We start from the raw sequence: 19,648 nt of genomic DNA, 5'->3' as shown, positions 1-19,648 counted from the left end.
AATGGAAAGCGGGAATGGGAAATTTCCCACGTGGATCTGGTAAGAATCTGGTAAAAATGCAGCACAAAGTTAATAGGCCCAAGCCAAATCCAGGCTTTACACTTTTCCTTCCCGCTTTTTGTACTTGTTTTTGGTCTCTAATATTTAGCGGGATCTCTGCACACACTTTCTCGACGGTGTTAAGGTTGCAAGGGTGGTCGTTAATAATTCGGGGTAAAAGAAAATTATGGGGAAAACATGGTTGAAAATGGTTATAATTTTTTTACAGATCGAGTTGGAGGCTAAGTGATCTGAATATGGCTTCATATTCAATTTAAAATTCAGCGTGAAAAACTCCGACGAATAATGTACGAATGTGGCGAGTGCTTTATTTCAGTTTTCTCACGCCGTGTCAGCTTAATGTGGGAGGAAAGTGATCCTGGCTGTCCCTTAACAAGCTCCTTGTCTTTGCTACGCATACCGAGCGTGCGTAACAAGGGCATGGAACCAGTCTGTAGCTGCCCCTAACTAACGTGATCACGTGACACAGTGAATTAATTCAAGCTGTTTGTGTATACATATAATCAATGTAAGATATCTCCTAGTGTAAAATTCAGCGTGAAAAATTGAATAAAAATCGTGATATTTCCTAAACTCCGACGAATAATGTACGAATGTGGTGAGTGCTTTATTTCAGTTTTCTCACGCCGTGTCAGTTTAATGTGGGAGGAAAGTGATGCAGGTCAGATGTATTGTATATGGATGTAATCACCTTATGGATCGATGGAGTAGTGGGCGTGTCTGCTCAGTGTGAAGCCGTAGGTATAAAATTGAAAACAAAAGCAGGAAGATTTGTAAAGACATTTAATCAGTCAATGGATTTCATAAGATCGTGACATTGTACATGACTAAAACAGACCACACATTATGAATCTAGAGACGGAATTATCAACTCTCGGAGATCATACATCGTGATCTGTGCCCTGTACCAGCACATCCCCTAGATTAATAAGTGTATCATATCTCCAGTCTGTTAAGGGAAGTACACAATTTAATGGCGATATCATACACTGGGTAATCGAGGGTGGTACACACAATATGTACAACCTTCCTGCGCTAAACACTGAAAATATATAGTTGTAAATGCAAAAAGTATCTGATAACTAACTAACTTTCATATTATGCTCGAGATATTGATGAGTGAGTAGATTTTTCCGCCGCTTTTGACAATATTCCAGCAATATTACAGGGGAGGTCATGTATGATGTTTAATGCAGTACTCCGTAATATTTCAGAAATGTGAGGCCAACAGATCCATTACGTCACCTCGTTCGACAATCATAGGTTGTAATGATGTACCCGTACGGTGAATCGAAATCGAACTCTGGTTTCAACGCGGAGAAAGAACTCTTCAACCACTTGGCTAGCCCAACGTCCTTGCGATGTTGCAGCGTGAGACAGGTAGTCTGAAGGGGTGCACGGGTGGCCCAGTCGTCTGAGGTGTTGCAATTCGCTGTGCAGAGTTGCGTCCCTTATACGTATCAAACACCAATGATCACCGGTTCTTGTGTCAGCACCATACCCGTGCTCGTGGGTTTCGTCAAAGTGGTAAACGTCTTAAAATCTGTACAACTTAGGATTTTCGTACCACACCAAGCTGACAGGCCGTGATATAACTGAAATACTACTCAAAGCGGCGGTAAACAACATTTATTCACCCACTCTGATGGACGTTAACATTCCAACCCTATTTTACCCAGGAGAACCTGTATGCCTAATAGGTACCATGCATCGATATTCTTACTTTTGACTGGCTTGCTCTGGCATATTTCTATATGCTTGTACTTGATAGGCTTAAATAAGTACTTTTAAAACTGCTTCTTTCATGTACCAGTACATTAACGTGTATGGTTTTAGGGGTGGCGCGATATACACACATACGTTCTTAAGCGTACTCATATTGAATATTAATTAATATTAGTTTGATAAGTAGTCGTCCTGTTCCTCACTGAATGTAAAAGACGCAAAATGGTACACATCCCCCCGCACTTACTAGATTTCAATATAACAGGCACCCGAATAAATAGACATAATTACACGTAGCATAAATATATATACATAGGCTTCCTACCAAGAACAGTTCAACAAACAGCAGTTAGTGATGATTTTAGGTGTGAAATAAATGCAATTATTGTCAAGTCTCAGAATCACAAATACCACTATAAGTGCGCGGACGACATTGATACTGGCTGTCCCTTAACAAGCTCCTTGTCTTTGCTACGCATACCGAGCGTGCGTAACAAGGGCATGGAACCAGTCTGTAGCTGCCCCTAACTAACGTGATCACGTGACACAGTGAATTAATTCAAGCTGTTTGTGTATACATATAATCAATGTAAGATATCTCCTAGTGTTACCACTCAACATCGTTACTCAAAGGTATAAATACCGCTAATCACATGGTTGAAACATTTAGCACTGTCATAGGTACAGTTGAAAGGTAAGCATGTTGCTCAGAGAACGCCAACAAGTCAGGTCCATTGAAATATCATATCACAGAACTATATACTTGCACGTCATTTACACAAAGCTGACCGCGTGGTCCATACATTAAGTTTCGTAGTTTACTGCAAAGACACTCAGCTCGCCTCAATCACATACGACACCTCGGTCAGCACTGGGAGAATCCATATTGGAAGTAGTTCCAGTTCCAGTCACACGACACAACACAATGTGACCGTGGCTCTGGTGTCTATATTTATTGTGTTTTGCTGATGACTCGTTCAAAAATAAAAATGTATTCTTTTTTGTTTGTCAAGCATACCGCCGCTTTTCAATCCGGCGTCATGCCATACGAACTTTGCGCGGAAGGATCTGGCGGTACACGGAGTGCAGTGAAATCATGTTGTATCACTTCTCCAGTGCTGCCGGAGGAATTAGGGAACGGAATAAGCCGAGTGGACCCGAATGTCTCCTGACCCTGACATAATCCAGTGAGGTTACAGCCGCAGATGCGTATCTGATCTAGGAGTGACTCCGCATGATTTCCATCATGGTGGCGCGGTTGTGAAACATTACAATCAGATGCCAATTGTTCGTTGGCATCAGACGACGCAGACAGCTAACGTCGCTAACGACACTGTTCGTTGTTCAATGTGCTAAATTTGATGTCCACCTTCACGGAAGCGGATGGAAATCTTGTAGCGTTATTTGGTAACCGGTAGCCCTCATCCACAGGATTAATGTGGAATTTCTTGTTATAATGCAACTGGTCATTTAATAGTTCTGCCCCTCTCCATAACATGGTGTCTCAATGTAGAGACTTGCAGTTCCTGCAGAACAGGTACTCGCTGAATTGCTGACCTTCCACGCCGCCCCCTGTCGAGGCTATTACTTGGAAATTGTGGTTTAAAAGCCTCTGTATAACCTGAATAGAATTGAGCTTACAAAATCCATTGAGGGGAAAACGAATCACAAAATGGTTCTCCATATTCCAACCAGAATTCCGTGTATCCATAAGCGCTGACGTAAGTTCCGGGAAGACTTCTTCCAAAAGCGCCCTCTCAGCACTTAACGAGATTCTCTCCCCTAGGTCAGGGCTGATACTCACTGCAATGCAGTCACAGAACTCCGACGAACTGGGCTCCGACTTGATCTCTCGGACTGTTTGCATGATTGTCTGGTCCGTCGTCTGTGCGGGCTGTGTCACTGGACGTTGTTTGCTGCGTCGCATGGCTTCGATATCGCGAACCATGCCTTGGAGCTCGAAGAATCGCGATTCTTCAAGAAGTTGCTCCCACTCTGCGAAATCTTCTGGAAGACAACAACGTTGACATCGCATGTAGTTGAGGATGTAGCGGAACATTTTGCCGTCACGGTCGATGAAGTAGTGCTGCTTCAGGCTGTCCAGTACGATGGGGATGCTTCCGTTGAACATCTTCGCTAGTCGAGAGTCGGGAAACCTGGCAACATCAGAAACACAACATACTGTGAGAAATATGAAAATGACCTTGACCTTTGTTTTTTCCAATTCCAATCGGGTTATGGCTGGAAAAAGAAAACGGGTTGTCGGAACTGTAACTGTTAAATTAATAGAACCACTGGACCTATCGAACCATCCGTTTAGTCTAAGAATCTAACATTATCTTAATCTCCATGTTTGAGCATCCTAAACGACATCGGATTTCCGGAAAAAAACGAAGTCGATTTTTCGTTGTTTTCGAATTCGTGTTTTGGGAAAATTCAACTTTATTACGAACAACTTTTGAAGTAAAACTAAAACACAGCTGATGAAGTGGTCAATGTCGACAGTCGTCCAATACAACTGGCTCCTTGAAAATACCTCACATAATTTCATGGTAAAAAAAATCTATGATGGCCAGCAGGCTTGTTTGAGTATCGAGTTATGGGCGTCTCTGACCGCGGCCTATCGACCCTTCCAGACGCGCTAATGCCTCCCGGAAGCCTTGCACGTTCTTGCCTTATGTAGGCAGTAAAATATATCTTCTGTCATCGTCATCGATCCCGCCTCGGCGACGGAGGTGGTCGGAACACGGGACATATGTTTCTGTGTATCTCAGGTAATGGCTAGGATAGGCCAGGGGGGGGGGGGGTGTTAAAGGCGGGTTCGTCGATGTTTAAAGAGCAGGCCCAGCCTTTCAAATAACGTTCGTCAAATTCTACTTCTTTGGTTATTTAGTTAATCTTTTAAGTGAATTAGGTTTAACGCCGCTTTGAACAGTAGTTGCAACAGGGCGTGTTAGCTTATGAAGGTCCTACACGTTTACCAATTTTGTTAAACCCACGACAAAACTAGAAACATTATCAGGGCGAATCAGGAACTCGAACCAACGATCGTGCCTAAATGGGACGCACAGGGAATTGCGGCGTCTTAGACGACTAGGCCGTCAGTGAAATCTGACGACAGACCGGATGAAATATTATGTGAAAGAAGTTAGAACCATACAGCACGGTATTGCGTACTTGAAGGGACAACTGATAGTGACCACGGAATGGCGTCAAGTTGTTATTTCGGTCATCGATCCATTTAAAAGTAGTCTCATAAAAGACAGACCGTAGATGATACCCAGAATACCTGTCGCCTTCCCAGTTCTACTCCCGACAGAACAGAAATAACCCAAAACAACCAGATATTCTTCTGTTTACGTTGGCAAATGAAGCCGTGGTTATAGTACATTTGACGGAGTTTTTTCTCCTATTGTAGGTCTCCATTAGGGCATTACCGCCCGAGGGGTCATGACACAATAGATATTCAATGTGGTACGCCTCAGCTAGCTTGTGCCCGCGGGCACACATATGCCCCTTCAGAGAACTAATTACTATCAACACCTTCCAAATACAACATAATGCCCCGGGCATAATCTATACAAATACAAGTGAATACACGAAATGCAATTTCAAGAAATATCTCTGTCAGCTGTTGTATCCACAAAATGAATAAACATTTTACTCAGGCGAGATTTACTTTCTGTATGTACTGTGTTATTTATGGTTTAACGTGCAGTAGCTTAAGTCGGAGCGATTCTAGAGGCTGGACATCGTCTGCTTACAAAGACAGCCCCTGTCAGCCAGGATTCATCTGATGTCAAGGCATCAACAAACAATAAACAATACTAATTCAATTCCATTCAACAATTAAGTGAATGCTCATGGCACTACATAAGTATCCCCCGTCAATGGATCGGTGCACACTCGACTTTCATTATCAGCTCCCTGGGGAGTATACACTGAGGCGAATGAGAACTTCTGCAAGACAGTAAGGGGGCTCGGAAAGCTCTTGACTGTGCAGAGTTGTGCCCCTTAGCCATGCTCAGATTTGTTTTCAGGGTTCAAGGTGAGGGAATAAGGTGAAGTGGGGTGTAACGTCACGTTGGAGATCGTTGCACTTACAGAAAGACGTGCTTACGTGCGTACGTGCGTACGTGCGTGTGTGGCTGCTTGTACTAGTCCAGACTGATGCCGATTTATAGTGCTAGCTCACTGAGATACCACGCGCAGTTTTAAATGCATGTCGCACGCAAACACAGTATACTGACTCCGAGCCGACCAGTACTTGTATCCACCTCAATGCCGAGTGTCAGGCAGGGTAACAACAAGTACCACCTTATAATGTCTTCTGGTATGACGCGGCCGGGGATCGAACCAACGACCTTCCGCTCTTCCGTGAGTGAGTAAGGGCACACGCAGCGTTTAGCAATATCACGGCGGGGAAACCAGAAATTAGCTTCACACATTGTACCCGTGTGGGGAATCGAACCCGGTTCTACGGCGTGACGAGAGAACGCTTTAACACTTAATAAAAATGGAAACAAAAACGCCTACGACCAACATACGATTGGCTTCCTATAGCAGCAACCGGACGCGCCGTGATATAACAACACCCACTCACTCACAAGAACACCTCCCCAACGCGTAATTCAGCCATGACCTTCACCTTCGTTCAATGACACGTTCAATGAAGGTTAATACAACAACCAACCCAACTGATATCGCAATCGCCCCTCTGATACACAGTCGGGGAAGAAAACATTAACCTGACATGTGAAAAGACTACCAAACACATTCACATGAGACGTAATAGGATCTCAACCACACAGACACCACGTCAACGACAATTACTGTTGGTACAACCATTATCTCCGTACCCAAACCGTGAAGATCGACTAAGTATATTTGGCACAAATCGTATATGACCGTCGTAGCTCTTGAACAAGATGGCTGGCCTCACCAGCTTATCATGTGTATACTGAAAGCGGATTAACAACCTCAGGGCACTTGTACCTCCATTTGTGAATTCGCCCGGAGGCCATTGTAAATACCGGCTAGAAGCTTGTATTTCATCCGGACTGGGCTCATTATAATTGTTCCTTTGCTTCGTCTTAAAAAAGCGAGGGCCCGAAGAATACTGTTCGGTGGGGGACCGTCTAGCAAGAGGTATATTTGCCCTCGGGCATATCCAGACTTCATTACAATTCTGTCTGTTTTTTGTGCATGAAATCATCTTTGTGCAAAACCATTCTTATTTAATTATCCACGTTCCCGGGCCATGTCTGGAGGGCTTGGATCAAAGGCTGTAGCGATCTCGCCATGACAACAGAACAATATGTGTAACTCTACCGCATCGGCAACGGGTATTTTCTAGCTTATGCTGTATATTAAATCGGTTATGACTGCTTTTAGTAAAATAACACGCAAAGCCCTCGCAAATTGCCTGCTGCCAGAACGCCTAGCAGATTTGTGTGAATTGATGTGTCCGTGGCCGATTCCCCCCGGCTTTTCCGTGTTCAGCGCGAGCAACCATAGCAACGACTTCTTTTGCTTCTCATACACAAACAACATTAAACATGTAGCATTATCTTATAGACAGAAATCACTCTTTAAGTTTGACAGCCTTGCCTCTATCGACAACATTCACTATCCTGGATTTGATATAAAAAAACGTATTAGCCCAAGGCTTCCCCCCGCATCTCCTTGTCCAAGGACAACGAGAGAGAGTCAATAGAATTCAATATCGTCCTGCTTAAAATACAACATGTCACAACCAGAGGAGCACACTCGCCGATGCTTTCCAGCTTCTCTTCCAGTTCTGTTTGCAATTGAGAAGAAGGGGAGTAGACGGTACCCCTTGTTGACCCTCATTGCCGTGCCAAAACACCCTGAGGGGTAATATTTGGGCGACTTCCCCTCTATGGCTAGCGCAACTTTCTGCGAGGCATGAAGTAAAAGGATAGGGGTAGGAGCAAAGAAGCTGTAATTATTTGTCGAGGATTGCCCACGGCTACATCCTCAGCCCTGTCGACTACCAGGGATGAAATTGCACTCTCAAATCAACGCAAGTGCAACAACTACAATATACCGCTCAGATCAGTCGTTTGCCGCGTTTCAACTGCTGTTTGCAGGATTACATTTTAACTCTTTAATCAATCCAAATGAAAACCCCTCCAATCAGTAATCGCCAGAAAACGACATCGTTTGATCTCTGGAAGCTTCACTGATGAAACGTGCTGAGTACCACGATTGAATTGACAAGTTTTTCAACATATTTCTGTCACATACTTGCAGTTACGCTAAGACCAGGTAGTTCTGACAATTAAGAAGCACCAACATTTGTCTCTCGGAGAATCATCCACTTCAGCAGACAACTTGACCAGATTCGGACACCGAGCCCCGAGGCGCTCCGGAGCAGGCACGATCTTCCGTCAGACTCTCTATAAATCACCAACGATCAATGACTTCAGTTTTTAGTTTGCCCTCTGTCTAAAAACAGTGTGAGAAAGTGGCCACCACAGAAAGCAAGTGGCGGCAAAAACTCGGTATTGATCGTCTGCTCGCCGCGGACTCAGATGGTCTGACGACGGCAACAAATGACAATTGGTTCTACTTAGGGCAAGAGAGTCACTTAGCTGACAAAGACCTGCGAGGGCACACCCTAGGGTCGGGGATCGGGAAGGGGGAGAGGGGAGGAGGCAGGTGGGGGACAACAGAATTTAATGTCCCTCGGGCTGCTAGACGCGCCTGGAATGGGTACATGGAGAGAAATTGTATACAGCCTGTTCCTTGTGTAACTCGTTAGTACCAAGCTTTGTCGTCACATCGGTCGAATGGTCATATTCTTTGGTATTGCTTTATTTTATAACTTTCGGCAACCTCCAATAGTTATCAGTAGTACGTACTGATTGTTCATTCACCCACATGGTAGAATTACTTGTTGTCCATTCTTCTACACACATACCCGTCTACCAGTGTTTCACCCACATACCAGCATACCATGCTCCCACCTACATACCAGCTTACCATTCTCCCACCTCACCCTAGGTTAACATTCTCCCTCCTACCGACCAGCTTATCATTCTCCCACCTACCGACCAGCTTATCATTCTCCCATCTCACACCAGCTTACCATTTTCCCACCTATCGACAAGCTTACCATTCTCCCACCTACCGACCAGCTTATCATTCTCCCGCCTACACACCAGCTTACCACTCTCCCACCTCACATCAGTTTACCATTCTCCCACATACACACCAGCTTACCACTCTCCAACCTAAACACCAGCTTATCATTCCCCCACCTACACACCAGCTTATCATTCTCCCACCTACACACCAGTTTACCACTCTCCCACCTCACATCAGCTTACCATTCTCCCACCTCACACCAGCTTATCATTCTCCAACCTACCGACCAGCTTACCATTCTTTCACCTACACACCAGCTTACCATTATCCCACCTACCGCCCAGCTTTCCATTCTCCAACCTACCGACTAGCTTATCATTCTCCCACCTCACATCAGCTTACCATTCTCCCACCTCACACCAGCTTACCATTCTCCCACCTACCGACTAGCTTATCATTCTCCCATCTCACATCAGCTTACCATTCTCCCACCTCACACCAGCTTATCATTCTCCAACCTACCGACCAGCTTACCATTCTTTCACCTACACACCAGCCTACCATTATCCCACCTACCGCCCAGCTTACCATTCTCCAACCTACCGACCAGCTTATCATTCTCCCATCTCACACCAGCTTACCATTTTCCCACCTATCGACAAGCTTACCATTCTCCCACCTACCGACCAGCTTATCATTCTCCCGCCTACACACCAGCTTACCACTCTCCCACCTCACATCAGTTTACCATTCTCCCACATACACACCAGCTTACCACTCTCCAACCTAAACACCAGCTTATCATTCCCCCACCTACACACCAGCTTATCATTCTCCCACCTACACACCAGTTCACCACTCTCCCACCTCACATCAGCTTACCATTCTCCCACCTCACACCAGCTTATCATTCTCCAACCTACCGACCAGCTTACCATTCTTTCACCTACACACCAGCTTACCATTATCCCACCTACCGCCCAGCTTACCATTCTCCAACTGCCGACTAGCTAATCATTCTCCCACCTCACATCAGCTTACCATTCTCCCACCTCACACCAGCTTACCATTCTCCCACCTACCGACTAGCTTATCATTCTCCCATCTCACATCAGCTTACCATTCTCCCACCTCACACCAGCTTATCATTCTCCAACCTACCGACCAGCTTACCATTCTTTCACCTACACACCAGCCTACCATTATCCCACCTACCGCCCAGCTTACCATTCTCCAACCTACCGACTAGCTTATCATTCTCCCACCTCACATCAGCTTACCATTCTCCCACCTCACACCAGCTTACCATTCTCCCACCTACCGACCAGCTTACCATTCTCCCACCTACCGACTAGCTTATCATTCTCCCACCTCACATCAGTTTACCATTCTCCCACATACACACCCGCTTACCACTCTCCAACCTAAACACAAGCTTATCATTCCCCCACCTACACACCAGTTTACCATTCTCCCACCTCACATCAGCTTACCATTCTCCCACCTCACACCAGCTTATCATTCTCCAACCTACCGACCAGCTTACCATTCTTTCACCTACACACCAGCTTACCATTATCCCACCTACCGCCCAGCTTACCATTCTCCAACCTACCGACTAGCTTATCATTCTCCCACCTCACATCAGCTTACCATTCTCCCACCTCACACCAGCTTACCATTCTCCCACCTACCGACCAGCTTACCATTCTCCCACCTACCGACCAGCTTATCATTCTCCCACCTCACACCAGTTTACCATTTTCCCACCTACCGACCAGCTTATCATTCTCCCATCTCACACCAGCTTACCATTTTTCCACCTATCGACCAGCTTACCATTCTCCCACCTACCGACCAGCTTATCATTGTCCCATCTACCGACCAGCTTACCATTCTCCCACCTACACACCAGCTTACCATTCTCCCATATACACACCAGCTTATCATTCTCCCTCCTACCGACCAGCTTATCATTCTCCCACCTACCGACCAGCTTATCATTCTCCCACCTCACACCAGCTTATCATTCTCCAACCTACCGACCAGCTTACCATTCTTTCACCTACACACCAGCTTACCATTCTCCCACCTACCGACCAGCTTATCATTCTCCCACCTCACACAAGCTTACCATTTTCCCACCTACCGACCAGCTTACAATTCTCCCACCTACCGACCAGCTTATCATTCTCCCACCTCACACCAGCTTACTATTTTCCCACCTACCGACCAGCTTAACATTCTCCCACCTACACACCAGCTTATCATTCTCCCACCTACATACCAGCTTACCATTCTCCCACCTCGGGACCAGCTAATCATTCTCCCACCCCACATCAGTTTACCATTCTCCCACCTACACACCAGCTTACCATTCTCCAACCTACCGACCAGCTTACCACTCTCCCACCTACACACCAGCTTACCATTCTCACACCTACACAGCAGTTTACCACTCTCTCACCTCACACCAGCTTACCATTCTCCCACCTACACACCAGCTTACCATTCTCCCACCTACCGACAAGCCTACCATTCTCCCACCTACCGATCAGCTTACCATTCTCCCACCTACCAACCAGCTTATCATTTTCACACCACACACCAGCTTACCATTCTCCCATCTACACACCAGCCTACCAGCCTTCCTTCTACACTCCAGCTTACCTTTCTCCCACCTACACACCAGCCCCCCAATCCCCCACCTACAAACCAGCTTATCATTCTCCAACCTACCGACCAGCTTATCATTCTCCCACCTATACACCAGCTTACCATTCTCCCACCTCACATCAGCTTCCCATTTTCCCACCTACACATCAGCTTACCATTCTCCCACCTCACACCAGCTTACCATACTCCCACCTACACACCAGCTTACCATTCTCCCACCTACACACTAGCTTACCCTTCTCCCACCTACACACAAGCTTACCATGCTCCCGCCTACACACCAGCTTACCATTCTCCACCTCACATCAGCTTACCATTCTCCCACCACACATCAGCTTATCATTCTCCCACCTACCGACCAGCTTATCATTCTCCCAAAAAGGCCAATGGAAGAATCCCGTGGTCGAATAAACATTCAACGGTGCACGCGAAACACGACGCGCCCCCAGAAAGGAACGAGACAAGTTTCTATACTGGTCACATATATAATCCCAACAAAGCCCTATATCAGATACAGGTTTTTATCTCCTATTTCAAATGACCTACTATCTGAGAGTAGAGAACCAGGACCTCCCGAATCTCGAGGCCCCAGAATAGACTCTGATGGCACAATCTCCATTGTCCCTCCACTAAATATGGCCACGCATCTGCGTCACTGTCACTATACGGACCAAAGTACCTCGAAACAGTGTACACCAGCCGACATGCCTTCCCCTTGACGGATAAGGAGACGATATCCGTATAATTATCAGTTATTTCAGTCCTGACCGATGTACATATTAGTAAGCTGTGTTTATCTACGTCCTCTGCTTCTGTCAACGACACATGCGGTTTCAAAATATCCACCAATTCAATGATTGTTCACGCGGTTTAAAATACCCCAGGCTGATAACGGTGAAGTTCCTGTCCAGCCCCTGGCGATACCCAACTCGAAGCACGGGCCATCTAAAAATACAAACTTGATTGAAACCTTTGGAACCGTTCCAGTACTTGTTCATGAGGTTAAAAAGTTGCTTTGATGACATTCTCTGAAGGATGGTATGGCTCAGTGCTACTTATAGTGTTCTGTTCATGAAATGAGTGAGTGGATATTGTTTAACGACTGTCAGCAATTGATAAAACAATAATCGAGACTGGGCCAGACAAACTTGTGGCTGATATTATAAGCCACGGCAATTGACGTTGTGGTTCGATGACACAAAGTCACCAAGCCTGACCACCTCATATAACTGAGTCTCCTGCGACAAGCAGCGGGACCCGTGAAGATTCCGGGGTAGAATAGGTCGTCAGCAACCCATGCTTGCCATAAAAGGTGACTATGCTTGTCGTAAAAGGCGACTAACGGGATCGGGAGGTCAGACTCGCTGACTTGGTTGATGCATGTCATCGATCCCAATTGCGTGGATCGATGCTCATGATATTAATCACTGGATTGTCTGGTCCAGACTCGATTATTTACAGACCGCCGTCATATAGCTGGAATATTGCGGCGTTAAACAACAAACCAACCAACCAACCAACGACAAGCAGTAGAGTGCTGGGCATCATTTCTGACCCGGATCTCCTCGTTTTCATAGGGTGGCAGATTATATATCATTGGTCATTGGTCAGACAACGAGCTTGTTCAAAAGCTCTTAGCGCTAAGATTACTTTGTGTCAGTGGACACAGGTGTGAAAAGCGGTCACATAAAATAATGAGCCCCGCTCCCATCTATCGTGTCGTAATTCTTTGAAAAACATCAGTACAATCAGGAATTATACGCTGATAGGTCTGAGTATGAGGTTGACTTTGCAACCGCTACTTGAACCCATTCGAAACGTACTATGTGTCTTCACTGTGCGATGTTTTCCGCGGTACTATGTTTTGTCATGCCCAAGAATCCATGAGGTGGACATATTTCTTAAATTTAAGGAGGCACGGGTGGCCAAGTCGTCTAATTCGTTATGCAGAGTTGCGTCCCTTGGGTCAGCCAGAAACCTGTGACCGTTGGTTTGAATCCTAGATTCCTCACGACTGTGTTCCTACGTTTGTCAGTACCATGCCCGTACCATGCATCACTTCTGGCTTTCCTCCTACTCCTGGTACGCCGTGATATAACTAAAATACTGTTCAAAGCGGTTAAACCAAACTAACTATTGGATTAAAAAGCCCCCATCCATTGTCTTTCTGCCTTGTGACACTCACCTCGTGAGAGTTTCGAGAGAGGACGTATATATGACACCACCCACGTCAATATGGACCGGGGCTGTATATCTTGTAGGGGTCGCTGGACAGGGAACACCGGAAATCTTGTTAAAGTGGCCATTGGGGGTGGTGACAGAGGAGGGTCTTGATGTGACTGGGGACGACATGTCGTGGTGTTCGTCACGCGCCGTGACGTCAGTTCCGGTTGAAGGATCAGTTAACTGCAATAAATATCAATAGCATATAACAATTGGATTTAGGTTGAAAAGTAACTTAAGAAATATGTCATGGTTTTTTTTCATTAATGGCCACTTAGTTGAAGAATAAAAATGACACTGCATGTAAGATTATTCCTTTGTGATACCACAAAAGTAGCAATCGGTAGCCAGTTTATGAACGGTTAGGGTGTAGGGTTTATGGTCGAATGATTTTCGAGATGTTGAGTTTGATTTAAGTTCTATTAAGAGTTGAACTGCTGACGAATGCAGACAGTGAATCCATTGGGACGAATTTAGGACACATGGTACTAAGGTCTTCCAGCCTATCAGTGTGACTCGATGACTATTTTTAATTATGTACAATGAGTGATGAGGCTGTGGTCAATCCTCACAGAGTATCTGGCTTCTGTCTGTTATTATCAGTGAACCAGATGGATACGAGTATGTGTACATGGACAAGGTCGGCTCCGGGATGACGTGACGGAAGATGACAAATGCTGGCCCCCAGGCTGTAGCTGTTGAATCATCGGAGGCAGACTGGAATAGGTGATGTACCTGCATACCGCGGCCTCTTGGTGCCTCATCCCCTTGACAGTCACCTATAGGCGGGGTACTGCATGGTTTAAGTGGGGTAGAGTGTGTGTGTGTGTGTGTGTGTGTGTGTGTGTGTGTGTGTGTGTGTGTGTGTGTGTGTGTGTGTGTGTGTGTGTAATGTGCGGTATAGGTGGGGGTAGTGTGTGGTATAGGCGGGATACTGCCTGGTATAGGCGGGGTACTGGGGTACTGCCTGGTATAGGTGGGGTACTGTCTGGTATAGGCAGGATACTGTGTGGTATAGGCGGGGTACTGTGTGGTATAGGCGGGGTACTGTATGGTATAGGTGGGGTACTGCCTGGTATAGTTGGGTACTGTCTGGTATAGGCGGGGTACTGTATGGTATAGGTGGGGTACTGCCTGGTATAGGTGGGGTACTGTCTGGTATAGGCAGAATACTGTGTGGTATAGGCAGGGTACTGTCTGGTACAGGCGGGATACTGCCTGGTACAGGTGGGTTGCTGTCTGGTATAGGCGGGGTGCTGCCTGGTATAGGCGGGGTACTGGGGTACTGCCTGGTATAGGCGGGGTATTGTCTGGTATAGGCGGGGTACTGTCTGGTATAGGTGGGGTGCTGTCTGGTATAGGCGGGGTACTGGGGTACTGTATAGGCGGGGTGCTGCCTGGTATAGGTGGGGTGCTGCCTGGTATAGGCAGGATACTGCCTGGTATAATCGGGGTACTGTCTGGTATAGGCGGGATACTGCCTGGTATAGGCGGGGTACTGTCTGGTATAGGCAGGATACTGCCTGGTATAATCGGGGTGCTGTCTTGTATAGGCGGGATACTGCCTGGTATAGGCGGGGTACTGTCTGGTATAGGCGGGGTACTGTCTTGTATAGGCGGGGTGCTGTCTTGTATAGGCGGGTTACTGTGGTTTAGGCGGGGTAATGCCTGGTATAGGTGGTGTGCTGTCTGGTATAGGCGGGGTGCTGCCTGGTATAGGCGGGGTGCTGCCTGGTATAGGCAGGATACTGCCTGGTATAATCGGGGTACTGTCTGGTATAGGCGGGGTACTGTGGTACAGGCGGTGTACTGACTGGTATAGGTAGGGTACTTGGTATAGGTGGGGTACTTCCTGGTATAGGCGGGGTATATCAATCCTGGTATAGAATGGTTACATGAGGACTGATATAGATATTAATAACAGTTATCCCATATATATTTGATATACATGGTTATAACAGTTAACCCATATATACGAGTATATCAAGGCTGGGTATATCAGACACGGTGTAGGCGCTACAGCACGAATCGTTGTGTGGCCATTGGTTGCTAGAGGAGACAGTGCCACAGTGACCTCACACCCACCCGTCGACAGTAGCGACAGGTGACCCACACCATCAGGTGCGTCACTGTTACCGATGTGCGTCTATGTCTCCACCCACCTGTGACCAGGCCGACGTTGTGCAACATAAATGTTTACATATATGATCATCCTGCCAATGAATCGCTACAATGAAAAAATATTTCCTCATTGGGGAAATACAAGCAAGTTATGTAGAATCACAATGTCATACAAACACGACATATCGAATCGATTTGTTATATTTCAAAGTTAATCCAATCATATAGACAAACGTGTCAGTACACATGTACTACGAAATACTAAGTGGGTTCTGCTTGCTGAAAGTGTTACCTAACGCTATATGTCTACACCGAAAATGCAGCATTCAGCGGGAATCCGAGTATCGTTCTAACAACGTTTAACTCGTTTGATGTCATTAATAGCCAGGTGACCAAGAAAGGCTGGTGGGGCGGGTTATTCCGCCTCCAGTGGTTAAGGTGCCCCGATAGTTCACTCACAAAGAGAGTGATTACTTCAATGTCCACTGAAATAGTTTGAGCATACAGTGTCATTTTCTGACGAAAGTCGCTGAGTCCTTTTTCTGTTCTATATTTCCACCATCCCACTTCGACAAACACCATATGATATCAAATTATTCAAGTAAAAGTTCAGCCAAAATAAACTCAAAGTCACGTGTATTACATCAACAGACACTATCGCCTTAGTTTATTGAACACCGTGTTCCACAGGATTACACTTCCCTGAGACTAGAAATGTATTACAGATGAATATTCATTATATGCGAGATAGCTTAATATACGTCGTTTAAGAAGGGGTAGCGACTCAGAGCTCGGGTAATGTTTAGTATGAAAACATTGATTGTTTAGCATGAAAACAATCATCTATCTGCGCTGCCTTGTCTAGACCAAGCTTGGTTGAGAATATTATGACGTAATCCTCGAAAAGGTGTAGCGTGAAGCTATATTCCGTATTAATGGGTATTTATTTACCTACGCGGTTACCTGTGAAGAGGCTAATACCGGCCACGTCCATTCGCTACATACGGAAAATTAAGTGAATTTCCAGCAGGTATATATACTTATATACTAGCATGACTTCGTGTAAATGTGTGAATACAGATCGCATTCATTCACACGCAGCAATATCGGCAAATCAACGACAATATACTATCGGAACAAATAGCCACAAAACAACTGTGAAGTGACTGACTTACAACCACCTATCAAACATAAACTGTTGTTAAAACAACCTATTGGCCAGAACGTCCATCAGCAGACCGTATTCACATATGTAATGTTTAAAGTAACAAGTGAACTTACCTTTGAAATAGGCCACGATAATCCAGAAATACGTATATAAAACCAGCGGCGATTGAGAGCGAGATACACGGTCTGCTAGCGACCAGAGTGGGCTGCTAAATGCGCTGAGACTGACGGGGAAACAGTTCCCACTCCCGGGTCTTAGCCTCAGGGCATATCCGTATTTCGCGCGAGCCTCATGAGGCAGCACCATAGCGACGCCTGGCGCGGACTAACTGCAACCGAGGCTCGCACAAGTGGATGTGTGGTAGAGGAGGGGGAGGGAGGGTAGTAGAAGAAGTCGTCGTATTATGCCGTAACGCCGTCGACCTCAGGGGTAAAATGCTTCTTTGAAATGTTAGCTCCGCTGTGAGGAGCCAGCGGAGCGATACCAACCCGCGTGAAATGAGTTAGGGATGCAATATCGACAGTGGTGGTGTTGCGAGCTTTAAGCCCATTGATTTCTTCTGTGTAAGATATCGTTCCTACAATAGCAAGTAATTACACGTCTCTTTTAATGCAACGCCCCACTTACCCCGCAATAACCCCTCACCTACCTGTCGCCAGCGTCTAATTGATACTCCCCTGGATTAATGCTCTCAGACAGGTAACAATTAAGACTGATTTGCATATGAAATTGCAGGTGTGCAAATTCTGATTCAAAATGAGATCTCGAGTGTGTTGTGAATCTATGGTATCTAAGAACCTTAAATACTTATCGAATAGGGCTTTGTAATCATGTATAAAACTGTTTCAACATATTTCTTTTGTTAACCAGGTTTTCTTAACTCCGTTTGCAAATTTATTCTGTGAGGGTTGATGTACAACTATTCTTCATTATCTCATTTCATGTTCTATAAAAGTCTATAAAATATTAAAATAAGATGTCTACGAAATCAATTACACAGATGAAATAGTTTGAAATATATCACATACACAAAACCGAAATAAGAAAAAGAAATCAGGCGGCATAACATCAAGCCAAGACATCTTATACAACGGCACCCTGACAAACCGGATCCCGTTATTGCGGAATATATTTCTCCTGAGATAAATAATGGACATTAAGACTTTCACGTCTCTAGCTAGCAGAACTTTGTTATGTAACCTGGGTTACAGGGTATGCCTAATTGCCATTCTTTCCTGTATTAATACATATTTATCGATATTTAAATTGAATGCTCAATTTAGTATATATCGAGAAAATTGGGAAATTTATTATTTTCAAACAATACCCATGTTCGTGTGTTTATGCCCATCTTATTTAGAAACTCTATTATCAAATTGCAACACAACTCACGGTACATTGCAGTACCGTTAGTATCGAGGATACTTGATCACAATGTTCATCTTCTGTAATAACTACGGTAAGGTTATATATGTATAATGTAAGGTATACAACTGGGCACCGGTTACAGCAGGAATAGCATCTGTGTTTAATCAGTATAGACCGATACATTTCAACATATTGTTCAAATTTCTGATCAGGTCTTTTGAATACCCAGGTCCTTTCTGCGCCATTTCGGAGAATGCTGCAATTACTTGAGTTGGGTGGGAAGGAGCCTGGAGCAATGGAGAAAATGTGGACAAATTAGAGGGCAGCGATGCTAGAATTATGTCGACTAGAACTGTTAAATTCTGATGCTACTCCAGGCACTATCAATTATTATCTAATCCAGGGAACAAAGCGTTTGTGAGACCCATTGGTGGTCATAATGGTAGCCCGGGCCCCGGGCTGGCTCCCAGGGAGGTCGCGCATCACTGCCCGGCTAGACTTGGGGGGTGGGGACGGGCCCTAATGTACCCCCGGGGTAGGACTAGAACAATGGAGGCTCGTGCGGCAGATCAAGACGACTTATTTAATAAGTGTTTTATCAGTCTTTTGAAGTGTAGACCATTAGAGTTTGGGCATGGATGAACTGAATGGTTTGCTGGTGGAGAGGTGTGGAGATTAGGATATTTAGTGGTCCACCCTTGTGCCTCACCGTGGAGACATGTCTGGTCACACCCACTGCTATGACCCCCGGGTGTTACCTGGGCCCTCGCGAGAGCCTTCGCTGACGCTGTGGTGCTACTGGTTGAAGGGGAATAGGATTTAGTTCTGACCATTTTTCTTTGTTTCGGGAACCAACTTAAAAAGTCTCTAAGTGGACTTGACAATGTAGTGAATACAGGTTGTGTTTTACTGCTGAACAGTTGATATATGTGGCAGTGTAGTGACTGTGTCATACCGTGGAAGAGTTTATATATGTGACACCAGAACAGTCGATATATGTGACAACAGAACAGTTGATCTATGTGACAATAGAATAGTTGATATATGTGACAACAGAACAGTTCATATATGTGACAACAGAACAGTTGATATACGTGACAGTAGAACAGTTGATATATGTGACCGCAGAACAGTTGATATATGTGACCACAGAACAGTTGATAAGTGCGACAGCAGAACAATTGATATATGTGA

General features: G+C 45.4%; 1 protein-coding gene across 1 annotated transcript; it reads right to left on the bottom strand.

Annotated features, from left to right (window-relative positions):
- Positions 1-1,294: 1,294 nt before the first annotated feature.
- On the bottom strand, positions 1,295-17,287 carry LOC139449194 (BTB/POZ domain-containing protein kctd15-like). Its single transcript, XM_071230627.1, has 3 exons — positions 17,200-17,287; positions 13,760-13,980; positions 1,295-3,941 (listed from the first exon to the last, which is right to left on the bottom strand). The coding sequence occupies exons 2-3, from the start codon at positions 13,924-13,926 to the stop codon at positions 3,290-3,292; spliced, it is 819 nt and encodes a 272-aa protein (XP_071086728.1). The 5' UTR covers positions 13,927-13,980; positions 17,200-17,287; the 3' UTR covers positions 1,295-3,289.
- Positions 17,288-19,648: the final 2,361 nt, after the last annotated feature.

The sequence above is a fragment of the Haliotis cracherodii genome, unplaced genomic scaffold (assembly GCF_022045235.1).
Source record: "Haliotis cracherodii isolate W230 unplaced genomic scaffold, xgHalCrac1.p SCAF_10, whole genome shotgun sequence".
In the NCBI taxonomy this organism is placed as follows: domain Eukaryota; kingdom Metazoa; phylum Mollusca; class Gastropoda; order Lepetellida; family Haliotidae; genus Haliotis; species Haliotis cracherodii.
Note: the sequence above shows the minus strand (reverse complement) of the source record. Positions and strands in the feature narration are given on the sequence as shown.